The 19,898-nt window shown below is 41.6% G+C and overlaps 2 protein-coding genes across 2 annotated transcripts; one reads left to right on the plus strand and one right to left on the minus strand.

Moving 5' to 3' along the window:
• Positions 1-378: 378 nt before the first annotated feature.
• On the minus strand, positions 379-14,148 carry pik3c3 (phosphatidylinositol 3-kinase, catalytic subunit type 3). The gene is made up of 25 exons (XM_031756829.2): positions 13,748-14,148; positions 12,077-12,265; positions 11,801-11,944; positions 10,689-10,818; positions 8,911-8,997; positions 8,614-8,709; positions 8,448-8,519; positions 8,227-8,331; positions 7,325-7,417; positions 7,009-7,194; positions 6,555-6,685; positions 6,049-6,130; positions 5,874-5,941; positions 5,676-5,781; positions 5,441-5,557; positions 5,120-5,251; positions 3,671-3,799; positions 3,429-3,498; positions 3,263-3,327; positions 3,099-3,183; positions 2,931-3,005; positions 2,302-2,470; positions 1,775-1,865; positions 829-954; positions 379-675 (listed from the first exon to the last, which is right to left on the minus strand). The coding sequence occupies exons 1-25, from the start codon at positions 13,810-13,812 to the stop codon at positions 661-663; spliced, it is 2,628 nt and encodes an 875-aa protein (XP_031612689.1). The 5' UTR covers positions 13,813-14,148; the 3' UTR covers positions 379-660.
• A 4,120-nt stretch (positions 14,149-18,268) lies between these two features.
• msmp1 (microseminoprotein, prostate associated 1) lies at positions 18,269-19,845 on the plus strand. Its single transcript, XM_031756823.2, has 3 exons — positions 18,269-18,380; positions 18,483-18,591; positions 19,268-19,845. The coding sequence occupies exons 1-3, from the start codon at positions 18,269-18,271 to the stop codon at positions 19,437-19,439; spliced, it is 393 nt and encodes a 130-aa protein (XP_031612683.1). The 3' UTR covers positions 19,440-19,845.
• The last annotated feature ends 53 nt before the right edge of the window (positions 19,846-19,898 follow it).

Consider the following 19,898-nt stretch of genomic DNA (forward strand, 5'->3'; position numbering starts at 1 on the left):
GTAAGGCTGAACTTGATAACTAACAGAACAAACACTCTGGATAATTTAACATATTTCAACTTGTTGTTACACACTTATGAAACAAATAACAAACTTATCAGAAATGGATACTAATAAATGTATATCTTCTGCTTGAATCATACACGCTGGCTTATGTTTCATGTCTCTGTGCCTGGCAGGAAATACTTAGTCACTCGTTCAGTGACTCATCGGCCCTCTTGGGGTTCGACTTGTTTCCACCCCCAGCGTCGACAGTATGGCCGTCTGCAGATGGGCAGCAATGCTCAATTAAGAAACATGCTGCATGTCAAAAACACTGCATGTCAGCACTCTTTTTGGACTCAAACGATTAAAAAAAAAAATATACAGAGCAGTGCGCACGTTTAGTTGTAACAAGAGTCTTTTATTTGGCCATACATTAGATTTCAATCATTCGTTCAGGATTTAATATACACGATATATACATAAGCAAATAAAAGACGTCAGCGTCCTCGTCTTGCAGTAAAGGTTGGCAGTGCAATCTTGGCCTTTTTAACAGTGTCACTGGGTTCCTTTCATCTTCTCCCACTCACACGTGCACCCACGCAGACGGCGTCGGTCGGCCCGGAGCCGTTTGATCCTGCTGCTCAAGTTCGGTCCAGTTCAGCCTCTCTCTTCTGTTCATCTGCGCCAATACTGAAGACAGAAAGAACAAAGTGAGCTTAAAGTCAGCAGTTTGAACGCTGAACAACAGAAAAGGTGGGGCTCATCTTGGTGGAGGTATTGGAAGAAAGGTAAACTTATGCTATCAGCTATTTAGCTTCTGTGTTTCGAATTATTTACACCTACCTGTGCAAATTTGTGTATCTGCTCGACCACAGCAGCGAACAAAGCTCCGACGCTCTCATCAATCAGACTCTGCATGTAGTGAACCGCCTCCTCGTCCGACAGGTCCAGTCTGAACTTATCCTGCACCTGGAGCCACATGAATATCCACTCATTAACCCTTTATTCATCATTGTATTATTTTAGGGTCTTTACAATGTAAAGCGCCTTGAGGCAACTGTTGTGGTGATTTGGTGTTATAGAAATAAAACTGAATTGAATTGAATGACCACAGGACCATTTTACAAATGCGCTTTAAAAGACCTTAACTCCGTTTGTAGTAGAGACAAAATTCAAATGCAGAGAACAGAAGACTAGCTTTACTGGTATATTCATATTATATCACTGTAGCACAAAGCATTCACCTCCACCTGGATTTTACCAGGTGCTCTTCACATTACTTTAACTCCCCAACCATTTTGAGTTAGAGAGAAACTTCAGGAGGTTCCTGAACAAAGATAGTTATTTTATCATTTTAAAACCATCATTACAAAATGACTCAGTGCGTCCTGTGTGATACTTGGGTCCCAAAGGTTTAAGTAATGTGAACTTGGATGGTTAACCAGACATTTCTTGGTTACCCAATAATGGGATGCTCCACAGGATCACGCTGCCATCTAAATCACAGGTTCATGGCAGTGCAGTAACAGCTCTTTGACTCAGTTTGTCTCAAATTCACTTAAACTTTACTGAACAATATTAATTATAAATAAAGCATGATTTGTTTCATGACAGCAAGTTTCCTCTTAATCTCCCTGAGGAAAACAAAAGACTTTCTGTAGGGAGGCTACAAAGACATCCGATCTGATCTCCCCTTTACCCTTAATGACCTCAGCCCTGAAAAGAGCTTTAAGGGTGACTCCTAGCAGGCTTTCAAAGGGTAAAGAGCTAAAGCTACCAACCACCTTACCTTCTTAACCGTTTTGTCAGGCTCAAGAGCAATGTCAGGAATATTGGCATCCACCATGAGAGAGAACAGATTCAGGATCAGGTTGGAGTACCTGAGGAAGTGGAAGACGAGGAGCATATTGCACATTAGCTACAGTGGTGTCCATTAAAAGCTTGTATTACATGTTTGCAGTTTTACTTGAAAGTAGCTTTTCATGCTTTAAGTGTGCAAGTAAAAGTAAAACATAACCAAGGATGATCCATCAAAGACAATATTTGATAAACTTCACATAAATGTGTTTTTTCAGTCGCAGCAATGATCATCATCATTAAACGTCTTTCTCAGACAAATTTAAAGACTTTTCAAGCTTTTTTTGCTTATTAAAAGTTAAAACCAGTCTGATGTATTGGTCGTGTTTAATATCCCTTTAATCCACTGATTAAATAAACTCACTTAAAACCATGTTGGTATGTTTGTGTTGTTACTGTCCATATTCACAGTTTGCTTGGCTCAGAATCACCGTTTTGCTTTTGTGTGTTTGCATGTACCTCCTAAGATGAAGAAAGGCGGTGTAGCACTGCTTCCTGAACTCCTGGTACTGCTCGCTCTGCATGCCTCCCATGCCCTCCACCATCTCTTTGCTCAGCTTCATGGGCGGAGGCAGCGGTTTGGGGTCTCGGCCAAGGATGTAGCCGAAGTCGATGTGGAAGAGTTTCCCTGGATGGTGAAATAGGTGAAAAGGTGATAATAAAAAAAACCTTAGAAAGTAGGAGGTTTTAATTTCTGAGATCGTGAAATCCTGCGTGGAACTAGGGAAGCGTCTTAACTCAAATTTCTGAGAAAACAACTTGAATTTTCAAGTCAGAAATTTGAGATATTAACTTCAAATGTCAACTTAGCCCTACCAATCCAGAAAAAATACTTTTTTTTGCCATTGACAGAAACGAGCTTTCCTTCGCCCCTGAATTCTAAGAAAGAAAAACAAAAACTGGGGCGCTTGCAAGATTGTCCTTTACGTCCAGTCTTTTTAAGCTTTGACACAGTGCCACTGGATAATAATCTAACAAATAAAACCTGTAAACATATGGAAGTCACACAGCTACCTAAAGCCACATTAGACATGACACACAGGCTTGATGTTAGTCAGTGTCTCTGAATATGAGCGTGTTTGCCTCACCGGTCTTTGTCAGCAGCAGGTTGTCCAGGTGTCTGTCTCCCACTCCCAGGATGTACGTGATGACACAGTAACCAGCTGGGAGATAACGAGAGGCACATTAATCAGATATTCAATCGGCTCCTCCAGCACACCAACTAAATGAGCACCGATCTGTTACGAGCGTCTCACCGCAGCTCTTGACATAGGTATCCATCACCTCCGAGCTGATGCCGTACGGCCCTTTTTCACTTGGCGCGTGCTTCCTGAAGAAGCTCTGTCAACACAGGATTAAAATGAGCACTTAAATCGAAGCAGCGCCCTGACACGCCGTGTCTCTGACAAACTCTGCTCACCTGGATGTTGCCTTCAGTAGCCAGAACTTCAGCGACAGGAACCGACTGGACAAACTGCATAAAACCTAAGCACGCAACACGTTTTCTGCATTAGGCTGAACATCTTTAATACTTTGAAATATTAACAGCTTAAAACGCTGCTGCTGAGTTACTTCATTCTTCTTACCGTGCTTGGTGCTTGTGGCCAGAACTTTATAGGGTGTCAGCTTCAGGTCCAAATTCTCTTTTCTTAACAGCTGTAAGACAGAAAAAATTGATGATACACACTGACACAGACCCCTGACTTATGAAGATAATCTTGGACTTTGTCTCCAGTCGGTGATGAGCTAAAATATTTTCGTTTTAAAACAAAAAACATCATCTTCAACTTCCCGGGGGCATTCCCGTCTGTTAACAAGCACTTCTTACTTTGTCCATGAGCGAGATGATCTGCAGGATGAGCTGATCTTGTCTCAGGTCGTCTCCGTGTTTGAAGATGACTGGATATGTGGCTCCATCCTCAGCCTTGAAGATCAGTTTGGCGGGCATCAGAGCACTCTGACACACAAACGCGCAGAGAAAAGCCTTTTATTTTGCATAGATACTGCTCGGAATCAGGACAATCTGCACCGAAGCAAACTGCACTGAAATCAAAGGCGGACATTCAAGCCTCCGCCTTTCTAACAGCACCACTGACGACTGAAGGGATATAACACAGTAGTCAGGGGTGCACATCAAGTCCAAGTAAATCAGTACCTGATAGTGAAATTAAACATGAAAGCACCCCTGTTTTTGTAATGTGCATCAAACACACTGTTAGTAAGAGAAAAGACACTCAGTTTTCCTCTTAAGTGCCTGCAGAGGCTCTGTGTGTGAGATCTGATGCTATGGAGGAAATGAACGATGAAGTGAGCAAATTTGCACTTTTGATGAGTAATGACCACACCCGCGGTTACATTTACAAACTGTCTGAAGGCTGTAGCTGAGCAGCTGCTGAGCTACTCCACCTGCCTGATCAGTGAATTTACAGTGCCACAAATCACCATTTATTCTCTCATGTTAGCAGTTTATTTAAATGGTAAATGGACTGATTCTTATATCGAGCTTTTCTATTCTCCCTCCCGTTCACACACATACATACAAGCACTGTTTTCTTTCTAACACTCACACTCTGATGAACACAGAGATCAACTTGGGGTTAGCATCTGGCCCAAGGATACTTCAGCATGCAGACTGGAGCAGCCAGGGTTCAAACAACCAGCCTTCAGATTAGTAGATGACGTCCTGAGCTACACCCCCAGTCTCACAACACGGAGCACTTTGTTGAGCTGAGCTACTTTAATCTGATAAATGTGTTTGTTTTAACTACATTTAGTAAGACATTTCTTTTAAAATAACTATTTAAAGTAACGAACAGCACATGAGAGAGGTGAAAATGAGACAGTAGCAAGAGTGAAAGAGGTTAACTGGGTGGTGGTGAGACCTGCTGTGATGTATGGTTTGGAGATGGTGGCACTGACAGAAAGACAGGACAGCTCAGAGGGACAGCTCAGGCTGAGTAGTTTGGAGACAAAGCTAGAGAAGCAAGACAAGGACATGGAAAGAGTTGATGTGATAGAGAAGGATGCTAGAGATACAGCGGATCTGCCACTGTGGACACCCCTTAAGGGAGCAGCTAAAAGAAGAAGAAGTCTTTTTTTTTTTGACTTTGAATTATTAAATTTGAGATATCCTACTTTACACTTATATCTGATTTTCTGTACCGAAATGAGGCTTCCAGCTACATAATGTAAAGTTAAGGCGAAATGAGAGAGTGCCATGCCTCGACAAAAGAAATGCCTTTTAATCGGCGACAAGATGAGGTAAAGGCTTCTGTACCTTGAAGAGTGTGGCTGTCTCTGGGATGATGCCTTTGATCCTGATTTGAGGCTCCAGAGGAAGCGGAATCGCCTCGATCTCTGACAGGTTCACCTTCTCGTTGTCAGCCAGCAGGGCCTGAAGTCGCTCTGTCTGCAGACACACATGAAGGTTTGCTGACATTTACACAATTAAGCAGGATCAGTGTCACCCGGGGCACACACCGAAGTCAATTAAGTGTTTGTATGTGTGAATAAGGAGTGCTTAAAACCGCGTATTAAAACAGGAAACATTTCTCATAAATAAACCACGTTCTGAAGCCGGTTTGAATATTTTTGCTACCTTCTTCTTGCGGTTTCCGCTCTCCCGTTGGACAGCCTTCATCAGCTGCACCAGTCTGTCTACAAACGTCTGCTGGGCAGCCAAGAGCGACCGCATCACCCTCACGGTCTTATCACCCTGGAGAAAAGACAAAGTGTGAGCACACAGCATTGGAGACACGTGACATGATATATAACACAAACTCAAACTCGATGAGACATCAGCTAACTTTCCCAAAGTAAGTTAAAAATCTGACCTTAAGCAAAGCCTGACTGAACCTCCTCATGACGTTCAGGTACATCTCGTGGGTCTTTGGATCTCTCTGCTGTGTGTCCTGATCTTCACACTCCACAATCACATACCTGAGGAAGAAACGTGGATTTAAACACAAATTTTTAAGACTAACTTCTTTTTGTCCAGGCAGAAAACAAAAAGCACTGTAAAGAGGACTCACCAGTACAAATAGTTGGCAAGCGTAGAGTTCTTGCAAGCACGAGAGATCAGGAACGTGCAAAGGTCTTGCTGCAAAGATGCGAGGACACAATGCTGTGTTACAAACAACTGATGGGACAACATGACAGAGCAACACACTGTCCACAGGTCCTTTATGGGGATTTCTATTTGCTCACCTCTAGATTCTCACTGTCAGCTCCTTCCTTTCCCTTCTGTGGGGTAGTGGATGATCCAGATGTGCCAGAAAGAATTTGGGAACTGCAAAGCATGTGGCAGTTTTACACATCTACTTAAAAGGATCGTGTATATGTTACTGACAGCTGAAGATATTCTTTTTAAAATGTGTGCATTGTTCATTATTTCATTCTACGTGTAAGTCAGCATTGTGGCAGATCCGCAGCTGTCTGCATCCAGCTGCAGATCTGCCAGTAAAATCATAACATTCAATGAGTTCATCGCGGTTTCTGAAAGAGAAATAATCAGATCCTGCAGATCGGCTGATGCTCTCTCAGCTGGGGAACATTTGGGGGTAAATTTAGACCCAGAAAGTGAAAAAAACCACACATACTTGAGTCATCTCAAAGCTACTTTTAGACATTTTCAATTTCAGAGCCAGAAGAGAATCTAATGCGACCAGCGGTGTTGACTCATTTATTAACCAGAGTGGCTTTAAAGTACTGACCTGTCCAATGCAGCGTCATCTGAAAGTCCCTGGCTATCTCTCTTGCTGCCTGGATCTAAACCACCCTGAATATCACTGAAGTTCTCATACTTGAGCGCCTGCACCAGCTGAAGCAGGTACATCAGCAGGTCCTAGAGAGGAGAGACAGGAATTATCATTATGATTTCAAAATAATTGATTTAATGCTGCTGGTTAAGCTTGATTTAGAGTCCTGCATTCCCCGTCGAGCCTATGGTGTAGTGATAGGTGTTGTTGGTGGCTTTTATACTTCTGGTTGCATTGCTCTGCCATTACAGAGGAACTGGAGCTGATCGTGTTGGAAAGTTTCATACAACACATGAAGTCTGACTGTGTTATTTGTTCAAGTAATTGAAAGACAGAATAAAATGGAAAAACATATTTGTATTCAAGTCTTTTAAAGGTTTTTCCACCCACACACGACCTGTCCTCCTACCTCATCATCAGCCTGCTGCAGCCGAGCCACCGCATAGCGTCTCACTGTGGGGTTGGTGAAATGGGAGGACAGCAGCTCCAGGGAGTCCTCCACATCCATGGGCTTCCACTTTCCCAGCAGCTCCAGAGCCTGCTTGGCCTCCTGGGGCAGATCCCAGTTCACACACTTGAGGAACTTTGTCAGGGCCTGCAGTCAAAGGAGGAATCAATGAACATGCATACAGATGTAGCAGCAGCAGTCGCTGGGGGAGGAATAGTTGGAAGTTACACATAGTAATGTACACTTGGTCGTAACAGGGAAGACACCAGCAGCACACCTTTTCCTGTGTGGTGAGGTAGTATCTGAACTTCCACACCAGGTCCTGCTCTTCAGAGCTCAGCTGCTTGGTTGGAGGGTAGCTAACGATGATCTGTTCATGCAAACAAACAATTTTAGATTAAAGCAAGCAAAGTTATTATAGAAACATAATTGTTCTAACGATTCTTGAATTTTTTTTTTCACTGATCTTTTGTGATATCTACACTCAAAAGCATCCGTCTTCTTTTAGCAACAGTCTATAAACATAACACAGAACAGTTTCCAGTTTGCCTCAGTACATTTTAAATGTTGGGTTTTGGCCCAAAGAGGATGACAGCGTTTCTGGATCGTGTTCACATATGGCTTCTTTTTCTCATGATAGAGTTTTATCCTGCATTTGTGGATGCTGACAGAGAACTGTGTTCACAGACAGTGATTTATAGAAGTGTTCATGAGCCCATGCATTGGTTTCCATGACAGAATCGTGTTTTTTCCTTTAAGGCTATAAGATCACAGGCATATAATACTGATTTTTGTCCCTTGCACACAGAGATTTCTCCATATACTCTGAATCTTTTGATATCATGTGCTGTAAATGATAAGATACTTAAAGTCTTCACAATTTAACTTGAGCTTATTCTGAAATGCTGCAGATTGGTGAACCTCTGCCTGTCTTTACTCCTGAGAAAACCTCTCCAAGATGCTTTTTTTATACCCAATCACATTTCTGACATAAAAACGATCCGATATTTTTCATGTATTACTGAAACATTTAACATTTTACGACATATTGACATTATTTAAAGATTTAATGTTTTCTTTGTTCTATAGTAAATAAACTATGGGTTTGTGCAATTTACAAATCATTGCATCTTATTTTTATTTATGTTTTACACAGCGTCATAGCTGCTAGCTACTCACATTGAGCTGGTCACGTGTGGCAGCATTAGGCTTCAGGTCATGATCTGAGGGCCCACTGCGAAGGCTACGAGCCAGTTTGTGATGCTTGCTCTCTACCAGGTTCTCCTATGAAGAAGGGGAAAAAAAGCCAAAATTACAGCACGTGAATGAAATACAAGATGTATGAGCAAACTGGCACACAACATTTATATTTCTTCAACATCCTGAAATCTTTCTCTCACCATCCCCATCTGTGGGTCGGGAACTTTGACAATGTCGCAACTGGTAAGAACTGGTGATGCATCATCTCCATCCTTAATGGCAACAAAGGAGAACAGACCAATCAGCCGACACCGTTTCAACACGTATCTACCTGCTGTGTGCTGCCACTAATAATCAGGAAATTACCTTTTCATAATAGACGATGCTGTACTCCTTGTCATTTGACTTGACACGAGGAAACTCCACCATGAGGTACATAAAGTTGGAGCTGCGTTTTTCACTCTGCAGAAAGACAAGTTTCAATTTGAAAAACGCAAATAAGTGTAAATTGAACCGCAAATACAGTTTTGCCTTGCAAATGATTCCATTCCTCCAAAATAAGCCTTCATATCCATCCATCACCACTTTGTACATTTATTGATGCTTTCTCGACTCAACTGCAGAGTCTGCCTGTGCAACCAGAATCGAGTTTAACAAACTCACCTCATTGATCATCTCAATCTCTCTGAAGGTCAGCCGGTCCAGCCAGTCCACCTTCACCATGTGGCCCTGCCGATGAGCCTTTGTCAGCTGGATGGAGAGATGGGAAGGACGGCAGAGAAATGAGCACATAATTTTAGCAAAATCAAGAGAAAAATACAGAAACGGCCGTTCTGTTGAACTGATCACAGCATGGTGGCTGGTGTGCAAACAGCCCGACCGATCATGCACAGTGCCAGCGGCCAATCCAGCATCTCCGCACACTCAGCAGCCAGTCCACTCATCAGTTAGTGAGTGTGGGTGTTGGGAATGTAAGCACACACTTGGCCACGAACAGGAAGCCCACAACTCAGCTGCGTAGAATAAATACTCACTCTTTAAAACAACATATGAACTGGTAGCAGCCTGAACACAACCTCTAATATACTTAAGCCAGCTGCATTTATGATGAATAATACAAAAAACAAAACATGGGGAATCAGTGTGGTTGTTTTAGGAAACAAAATTTAAAAATAAAATCAGCTAACGTTGAAATAAAATGTACTCCCTGATAACCTCTTCTAAGTATCCCATAAAGCTACAACGAGTCAATGAACATAATCGTGTGTCCACATAAATATGAAATCCATGCACACACATGAAAACACACCAACATGTGACATATGGAGGACTGAAAGTGCCAAAATCAAAAATAGAGTAAAATTAAGAGCTGATAAACAAATCAATATGTACTCTATTCCCTATTTCTTACCTATGTAACAATTTACTTGTTTATTTACTTTCATATAATTTTCAAATTTATTTTTTTTTAAAAGTACTGATTTATATTATTTAGGTATTATATGTCCTTAATTTGTTTCCCATATGTATTTCTTTTATTTTGGCATTTCTTTATACTTCATTATACACATAAATAGGCTTTATTATTGTCATTTGAAGTGTGTAGTTGGCTCACGATAGAAAGGTTAGTCTCCAGTCCGGTATGGTGACTCTCCAATACAGTTATGTCAAAAAGGTTTTCACAGGACTCCAAAATACTGACATACTTGACTATTATATTATTTTATATATTTATTATTTTGCCTAAGCATTTATTTAAATGTTTATTAAACAACATTCACATTTGAACGATATTTGAATTAAGTATTTATTAATGTTCTGATCTTAAGTCATTCATTTCTTAATTTTGGCAGGTTTAATCCTCCATAACAAGCAGAAAACTGATGTGTGTAATGCTTTCAAGAACGCAGCCATACATCTTCACAGACAAAAAAGTGTTCACACCAAAACCTGGATCAAAATGTATTTGTAAACACACTGAACAGATTTATGCTGTTTGCAGGTTTCCCACATAGAACAGTGCAAAGTGAACAGAGGTCTGACACGAGGAGGAGGTGAGTACTTAATGTCCCTGCCACAGTTTGAATTGTCCTGATGTGGTAACCATCATTTTCATACTGTATTATACAAATGGAAATCTATTTGCAGATACATTTTGGCCATGGCCTTGTTCATACATATACAGTACACACACATAATCTGCATTGCCAACACTAACTCCTGCAGTGGTACTCACATCACTGAGTACCTCCAGGTCAGGGCCCTGGAACAGATGATGGTTTAGACAGTGCTTTGCATTGGATGGTTTCTTTTTATCCAGCGTTTTCTGTTCACCTTTGACCCTACTTCATTGCCTAACCCTTTCCTTTGAGTCCTTTAGTCACTTATCCTCATCATCACCCTCCTCTTTCCTATCCACACACATTTATACAATACTATACCTTGGCGAGCCTGCCCATCTGGTCCTCTGCCAGGCTGCTGCTGGTGCGTCCCGGTGTGGTTGTGGGCTCTCCTCCATCCCCTTCCACGCCTGGCCAAACCTTCAGGTCATGCATCCCTTGCCGGAACATGCTAGAGCAGGACGGGAGGAGGGGATTTAAAGTCACGCACACTACTATATATTCAGACCTTTAGATTTCAGTACGGCAGCTTTTGGAGACCACAGCAGACCAAAGGACAAGGCAAAATGTCAAGGTTCACCTGTATTCACAACTACACAACGTAGACTCACTGTCACCTGCCATGTTATCACTTCTTCTTTTCAGACTGAGCTTTTGGTGGCCCAAAAGTGCAATATATGGGCCTAGCATGACACTAGATTTTGCTTCCATTGATGTTTCTCCTCTTTCTTTCCTTCTCCATACTTTTCTCTTCTATCATCCTGTTACAAGTTAATCTTCACTTCATCAGTCAAAGGACTTTTTTTCTCAGAACTGTGTCGGCTCTCTTAAACGTTTTCTGGTAAAGTGTAATCTGACCTTCTTGCGTAACCAGTGGTTTGCACCTCGTTCTAAACTCTATATTTAGATTCATGAAGGCGTCTCTTGATTGTAGACTTTGACAGTGGCTGACGACCGCCTGTGCTACCCCTCAGCCTCCTAGTAGACGCACCTAAAGTATGAATTTGAAAATTTTGACCTTGACCTGCACCTATGGTATCAAATTAAAAATCCTAATTGAAGTATCACATTCAAGAGACTTTCAGAAAACTTGACCTTGAACTTAAGGTTGATGTCACTGATATTCAAAGTGATTTGAGATTTTTGGTAGATGCACGTCACCTATCGATTTCAAAATCCTATGTGGCCTCAAAATAAAAGCTGAAAGTCTGCACTTCAATCACATCTTACTCTGATTTAAAATTCACTGCAGGGGAGTACATTGCTAAAATTACAAAAATATTATAAAAACATGTGGACCTCTCTGTGTTGTAATAATGGGGAAATGTCATTTTAAAAATTGCAGGGCAAACTTAGACTTTTCTCTCACCAACATGCCTTGACACATCACCTGGAAATCACTGCCAAAAGTAACAGAGCAAGGACACACTCACCCATATTTGCCAAACAGGGTCACAGTGGTTCCACCGACAGGAACGGCTCTGCCGGGCCCATAAATGTCCCACACTGTGAGAGCAACCTGAGCACTTTGGGGAAGGTCGGGGTACTTGACTGGCAACCGCAGCCACTCGTTCCAGCTGCACGGGAAAACAGGAAAAACAGAGAAAATAAAATGCGCATGTAGAAATGAGTAACTGATGGCCATTTTACTACAGGACATGTGCATTTTATCATATTATAATAACACCAAAAACCAGCATGGTTCTTACTTCCAGCGTGTGCTGAATGCTTTGTACGAGGTGCGAACAGGAAGGGCCAGAGGCTTTCCTTCAGCAAACACCTGACAGGTGACATAGAGGTCCGAGCAGTTCTCCTGGTAGAGCCCAGAGAAGCGCAGCATCGGGTCTTCGAGCAGCGCTTTGTAGCTCTTCTGCTCTCGCTTTCCTTCTAAACTGCCTCTGAAAGAGGGGAGAAGAAAAGGTCAGAGTGTGGAGCTGCAGTCTGATCGTTTGCTGATGTTATCAAGAGTGCTCCAACTTGTCTAGCTTCTCTTCTCACAAGTAAGTCAATATTTCTTTTGTGTTTCCTACAAAACAGATTTTCAAAGCCTGCCAAGTCAAAATATCCCCCAACAATGCTGTAAACTTTTATTTAACTCACCTTTTTTGCTCTTTGTGTAAAGAAAACTCCAAGTATGGAGCACAAATACTGTATTTAGTCAAGATACCATGGAAAAAAAAAAAAAAAAAGATATTTCCTGTTACTGAGAATTTCAATACTGCAGCACAAGCTCCCCCACCAGCAAAGAGGTTTGTGGCCTTCAATAAAAGGGAATATACCACGGCCATGATTTATAACACGCTCAAAGTACATTTCTGTTTAAACAAATGGCCAGAAATGACAGGAAGATACAGAGACTCCTGTTAAATAAGGTAACACACACTCCTACTGTTCTATAAAACTCTACAATAACTCTTACCTGTCAGGTATAAAAGTCCACACACATATTTCTGCATTATAGCTTATTGCAGCTGTTTCTTAGACTCACAAGGTGAATATTATTTATGAATGTACTGCAATAATCTTGCATTATCTCAGTCTTACTAGTAGTACAGTCAACTGTACTATTTTTATCCATTATCCTGCTGCTGCTACACAATAAACCCCCTTGTAGGGGATACACAATAAATGATCTATTTATCTTACTGGTGTAGTAACCCCATTTGGAGACAGAAAACCCCAGTGAAAATCTGACCAAAGTGGGGAGCTATTTAATAATAAGACAATCATAATGCAATAATGAAACTCATGAATGCACACAGGATTTAAATATAGGACACACTGAGCTCCCATAATAAGAGTTTAGCTCAGGGGGGCATATGCTACCTGAGTCATGATGGTAACATTAAGCAACGAACTGGCCTAACAGTGCTTCTGTCTCTCCTCCCACCACAAAAAGGACAATAAACACAATACAACACTGTAATTCATCAGAACGACGTAAAGCAGAACCAGTGTTTCTAATACATGTGGACTGAGTCTTTGATGAACAGAAGAAGGCTTGTCTCTTCGTTTTCTGTAGGTACAAGTGTAATGTAATTACGCTCTCATATAACCTAAAAGTACTGCAAATGCACAAAAATCTTAAATTTGCACATAAAGCACAGATAAGTAAGTGAAGAACAGCAAATCGTTTCAGTTTGCTGTGATGAACGCGTTCACGTAACTCTGGGGCTTGTGATGGCAGTCTGCTGTCTCCTGTTTCACTGTTTGGTTTAAGTGTGAGCGACAAACAATGTGTTGGACAAACTTCAAAGTCAGAAAAACGTGTTAACGAGACAGCGCGTGCACACACACAAAGGAAAGCGTCGCGTGAGGTCACAAGATACAGGGGTTTACGCCGCTTTGACCCAAAGAGACTCACTCAGTGAAAAACTCACATCTTAAGTTGAACATTGATGTCCATATCACAGCTGTAAACATAGTTGAATTTATCAGTGTCCATCTTCCGACGGGGAAACTCTGAATTCCAACCAGAGACCGGATGACTTCAACATGAAATCCCGGACGGTTATAGGAGACTTTGCGAGCGGTTGTGTTTGCGACCAGGCCTCGGATCAGCACCCCGCAGAGCTCAGCTAAAGGTCCCGCCACACGGCTGGAGACGCTGTAGGTCCGCACACGAGTTTAAAAAGATGTTAACTGCCTACATTCACGATAAAGACATAATTCTAACGGCTGTCTCGCCGGGCATGATTTGGTGTTTTTGTTAGCTACCTACACAACACAGCAGTAACCGAAACCTACAGTCAGGCGAGAGCAGTCGAATCGCGATATAATGACTGAGACGACTGAACGGGGGATCGTCAAAACGTGGGGTTGATTAACCGAGTCTGATGCGGAAAAGAAGGAAGTGAAAAAAGAGGCGGAACGTTTATGTTAAAGGAGCAGTGCACACGAACTACATTAATACAACTACAAAAATACATTGGGGGAAATATTCACTCACTCATCCAATTCACTGAATACAGGTGTTCTAACCACTTCCATGGCCATAGGTGTATAAAATCAAGCTACTAGGCTTGCAGACTGCTTTTACAGACATTTGTGAAAGAATGGGTCGCTCAAAGGAATGCTGAATTCCAGCATGGTACCGTGACAGGATGCCACCTATACAACAAGAGCAATCAGGAAATTGCCTCACTACTAAATAATCCATAGTCAACTATTAGTGGTATTATAACAAAGTGAAAACCACTGGGAAAAACACACACTCCAGACACGAAGTGGAAGACCATGTAAAATCAGAGTGGGGTCAGCGGATGGTGAGGCACACAGTGCGCAAAGATCAACAGCTTTCTGCAGAATCAGTCTTACAGACCTCCAAACTTCATGTGGCCTTCAGATTAACTCAGGAACAGTCCATAGAGAGCTTCATGAATGGGTTTCCATGGCTGAGCAGCTGCATCAAAGCCTTACATCACCAAGCGCAATGCAAAGTGGTGTAAAGCACGCCACCACTGGACCCTAGAGCATTGAAAATGTGCTCTCTGGAGTAACTAATCACGCTTCGCCGGATGGCAATCTGAAAGACGAGTCTGGGTTTGGCCGTTGAAATTTTGTTCAATTTCACGCTCCCAACTTTGTGTGAACAGTTTGGGGATGTCCCCTTCGTGTTCCAGTATGACTGCACACCAGTGTACAAAGCAAGGTCCATAAAGACATGGATGAGCGAGTTTGGTGTGGATGAACTTGACTGGCCTGCATAGAGTCCTTACCTCAACCCAACAGAACACCTTTGGGATGAATTAGAGCAGAGACTGTGAGCCAGGCCTTCTCGTCCAACATCGGTGTCTGACCTCACAAATGTGCTTCTGGAAGAATGATCAAAAAATTCCAATAAACACTCCTAAACCTTGTGGAAAGCCTTCCCAGAAGACTTGAAGGTGATATAGCTACAAAGATTTGACTGACACTATATTAAACCCAGTGGATTACAAAACGGATGCCAATGAAGTTCATATGCGTCTGAAGGTGGACACGCAAATGGTTTTGGCAACATATATACAGAAATGTTACATATTGCACAGAAAGAAAGGCAAAACAGCAGATATATAATTGCAATTTTTTTAAAAAATAAAAGCAAAACTTTAAAGAAAAACAAAATACAGTTTTAAAAAATCAACAGTGACGCTGCAAATCAATTTAAACGTAACATACAAGATAAGCTGGTTTTAAAGCTTTTTTTTTAACAAGTCTCGCTGAGGGTATCAAATGCACTCTAACTTAAGAGCACACCACCAAATATAAAAATGCTGCACACAAAACATATCATAAGCAGAAGTGGAAGTGTTCAGGAAACCACAGTAACTGAACCATGAAGTGAACATTACAGAGCGGGTGACTGAGTGCTGAGGTGCATAGTGGGTAAAAGTCTTCAACATTGCTGACCCAATAACTGCAGAGCTCCAACACCCCTTCCTCTTCTGTGCCTGAGCAGCTCCTGCAGGTGTAATGTGCAGGCGAACCAGCACCTTTGTGTTTACCTGATAGATTACAGTTTTCATCTGAAAGCTGCTGATGAAGGGCTACTACTTTATTCCCATCTATTTTGGCCATTTTTGTGTATATTTCCAATCTGATATTCACTCACATTTTAAGTATTTAGTGTAAATTTTAGTTTAAAAATTAGAAAAAAAGACACTGTTGCTGTTTTCTATTCAATCAATACAAACAATCCACTTATGAAACACTGAAGATGCTCAAGACAAGGATTTCATGCTCTGTGAACTTTTCCTCCCTAATTAAAAAATACTTGTACCCAATTAAGTGCATATCCATGAAGGACGAGAGGTGTGTGACAGGAAAATCTTTTGTTTTCAGAGGTCCTCCCTTTTCATCAACACTGACGACAACATAGTTGTCAGATCAGGGCATGAACTCTTTGTCAGCATATGGGACCCCATAGGCTCTGAGGAGGTCTCCGCCACCCAGGCTGAACTATGGAAAAACATCTGCATCTAAATACTGACCTCAATCAGGCCTTTACGTAGCCTGACTGACACCTTAACGTGCCGTCAGTCTTCTGCGCTGCCCGACAGAGGCAACTGTGAGTCGGACTGAGTGAAAGAAGAAGCACCCTTGGCCGATCAGGGAGACCTATCAACACTCTTGAACTATAGAGAGAAGGCACGTAAAGCGCCATGTTACAGGGCCCCGGGGGCTCCTGTGAGAGGCATGAGAGGATTTTTCCTATGATCTCGACCTCAGCCTGCAGATAGTAAACAAGTGGAAGAAGATGAGCTAATGTTTTGTTGGCGCGTGGATTGATACCACACTGCAACATAAGCTCAGATGACATATTTAACTTTTGACTTAACGCCATTTTCCTTGGATGAACAATCCATGAAAAATTGCAAAAGAACCGGGCAACAAAGAAATACACCTATCTGCATTACAGACATTATGAATATGAAGACATGTTTCCAGTGACCATACTGTGATAAGAGGAGCAGTTTAAAAAACAAACTTTATCTTTGGGGGTTCTTAATCAAGGAGACTGAGCTCTGTTCCCTATGTTGCTCCACATCCTGCTAAGGAAGCAATCAGGAAAATGTGAGAACTGCCAACATCTAGATTAACACACACTCTTTTAATAAACTCTGCAACACAGAATTTAGGTTTAAATGACAAATAATTAGAAATTATAAGCAGCTGTAATAAAGGTTTTTGCTATGATACAGTTAGGATGGCCAGTCTCCCACTGTCCCACCACTTTCCACAAACTGTTAATTAATTCTCTCAAAATATCAACTAAACCCAATAAAGAATACCCCCAAAGGAAACGTGTACGTATTTCTCATTTAGCTTTCAGTATCAATCATTTATTGATACTGAAGTTGGAATTATACTTTGGGCTCATGAAACTCCTGGTTTCTCGGAGTCTTTTGATTTTTAAACACTCCCCAAACATACTTCCTTCATAGAGCTGGAAATATGTTATCATCCAAAATCCCATGTAAGTGTTTAGATCAAGTTAAAAGAAAGGTAAATCTACAAAAGCCCTTGTTCTACATCCACATATGTTGGACCTAAGTCTGCTAATTCATTCCTTCCCTTTTAATTTAATTACCTTTAGACTTCTTTCTGCAGTACTGAATTTCATTTATATGGTAGCAGTTCACAAAAACAGTCACCTGAAAGTGCTTTTTAGATTGGAAGGTAAACACCTCACCACATGAGAGAGAAAACCCCAGGAATCATCGAATTCCCGAGAAGCAAGCAGTTTGGTGAAAGTGGGAAGGAAAAACTGCCTTATAACAGGAAGAACCATTCAAAAGCAGAACAACCATGGAGAGAGAAGACCGCATTTAACGACACACGGTAGTGGCATATGGACACTATTCACATATGTAGCTGCCAGAGCTGAAGCACCTCTCAGATTCATGATCATATATTTTAAATTTATATTTCAGTGTTTGTGCATCCGGCACATTTTCAGGGGCTGTGCGGTGATCCTCACAAAAACCAAGAGGGAGGCTGAATGATGATGAATCATGTTTTACATTTCCATCGCCCTCTCTCTCCACCTCCTTCTCTCCTTGGACGTAACCTCTCTTTCTCTCTCTCTGCCCTCCATCTCCCCTCTCTGCTACCCTTCCCTCTCTTAGTCACCGCGTGGATGTGTCATTGTTTCTAACACTTCGGAGGTTCATGCCTGCTGAAGCGCATCGAGGAGATCTCCAGAGTGCCAAGAGCGTGCCAAGATACAACTTTTACCCTTCCCTCTACACAACACCTCCACCTCCTCATTCCCAATGGATGGCACCGCTGACACTCTCCGCAGCCAAGTCTGTGGGCCACATGACGGTGCAAGCCACACCTCCACGCCATGGTCATGAACCCTCAAAGCATATAAATGAGGGAAGAAAAGGAGAAGAGGAATCACAAGCTGACCAGACATGATAAAGATGGAGCTCTCCAGGATTCACTTGTTGCTTGGAGCCGTAGGGTTTCTTCTGTGGACCAGCGGTGGCTCTGCTGCACCCATGGAGTGCCACTTCAGCTCCAGAGGTGAGATCCCATTCTTTATAACCTATAACCTGATTTATAATCTAATCAGTTTATAAAAAAAATATTTTTTTGAGCTTTTTTTCCCTCCATGTGTTCGTCCAGCTCTGTGTGTGTACGAGGGGAGGCACTACTCACTGGGTGAAACCTGGATGGACGACGCTTGCATGCAATGCACCTGTCTGCACCCTGTTGGGGTCGGTTGCTGCGAGACGTGAGTACACAAACAGACGGTGTGGTTTGGTGTCCAGATGCCCAAGTTTCTAAACCACACAGTTAGAGACTGAGTGACTTTGTTTTCATGGTGAAACAGTAGTTTCACCAGATGTTTTGCTTAAGAATAAAGAAAGTGGCCACAAATGTTGTTAGTCTGCAGGAATCTTGTCTGTGTGGGTTTTTTTTACTGATATTATTCTAGCGTTATTAATGTAAGTCACAGTTGGCTGCGCCTTACTTTGCAGCTAGTTTTAAATATTTTAGGTAATGCTTTGTTTCTAATTACATTTTATCACAACTTTTATAAGCTTCTCTTTTTTTTCAATAAAAAAATTACATGTTTTCATTTGGGCACATAAAAAATATTCAGATTTGACAAAGTGTTTCGATTTCTCTGTAGGTGCCCAAAAACAGCACATAAGATAAGATAAGATAAGATAAGAAATGATTTATTTGTTAGAAACTCTTTATTTTTGTATTTTATGAGTACTTAGATTGCTTTCTTTGTACTGAATGGGACCGCATATAATATCGTTGTGCTTTTGGCAAAATGACAATGAAAAAAGAGATTCTGATTCTGAAAAAGTTTACATTTTACATTTTAAAGTGTGAAGTGAGAAGTGCAAGGAAAAGAAGGTTTGACACGCTTTACCTTCCTCTTAATTACTGCCCAGAGTGCATCGGCCGGTGGATTTCCCCGCATGGTGTGAAGTGCAGGTGGAGCCAGTGACCTGCAAAGTGTCTCTAGTCCAGTCAGCTGACCCCCGCCTGCCCTGCTCCCCGGGTGATGCTAACAAGGACCCGAGTCATGGTTCGCTTCACCTGCAGCAGCATCTCGAGGGCTAGAACGCAACTATCACCGAGCAACTCTGCTGCCACTCTGCCTGCCCATGGAGCCGATACTCACTACAGTTAGATATCCATAACCATTACTCATCTTCAGTATATGAATTATTCATATAGGGAATATGATGCTTAGCAATTTTTAAGCAAATGTGCAGCAATTTACACAAAATAATTTGAAGTCTTAACAGATGTAGAAAATGTAGGTGCCTGCCTGCTTTAGAAGCATTTCAATTTCTATTTACGCTTTAATCAGTTAGCAACTTCTCTAATCACAGCTCAGCTTATTAAACTCCTTTTAAGTTTACAGGATTTTAAAATGCTAAATAACATCCAACTTTTAAGTGTTTTTTTTGTAAAGGTCCTGATATTAATCCAACTACTATCTTTAATTAACCCACTAATGACCTTCTGTAAATATATATGTACTTTAATATAAATGTCTGTTCAGTTTGACCTGTT

This window comes from Oreochromis aureus, linkage group 3 (genome assembly GCF_013358895.1).
Source record: "Oreochromis aureus strain Israel breed Guangdong linkage group 3, ZZ_aureus, whole genome shotgun sequence".
Taxonomy (NCBI): Eukaryota; Metazoa; Chordata; class Actinopteri; order Cichliformes; family Cichlidae; genus Oreochromis; species Oreochromis aureus.

Bases quoted from the DNA above. Each gene is read 5' to 3' on its own strand.
- pik3c3 (XM_031756829.2), bottom strand. From the start codon at position 13,812: ATGGACACTGATAAATTCAACTATGTTTACAGCTGTGATATGGACATC. The intron at 10,819-11,800 runs GTGAGTGTGTCC...GTCCTGCTCTAG, and splicing joins ACCCTGTTTGGCAAATATGG to CATGTTCCGGCAAGGGATGC. The intron at 955-1,774 runs GTAAGGTGGTTG...ATGTGGCTCCAG, and splicing joins CTGACAAAACGGTTAAGAAG to GTGCAGGATAAGTTCAGACT.
- msmp1 (XM_031756823.2), top strand. From the start codon at position 18,269: ATGATAAAGATGGAGCTCTCCAGGATTCACTTGTTGCTTGGAGCCGTA. The intron at 18,381-18,482 runs GTGAGATCCCAT...GTGTTCGTCCAG, and splicing joins GTGCCACTTCAGCTCCAGAG to CTCTGTGTGTGTACGAGGGG. The intron at 18,592-19,267 runs GTGAGTACACAA...ATTACTGCCCAG, and splicing joins GGGGTCGGTTGCTGCGAGAC to AGTGCATCGGCCGGTGGATT.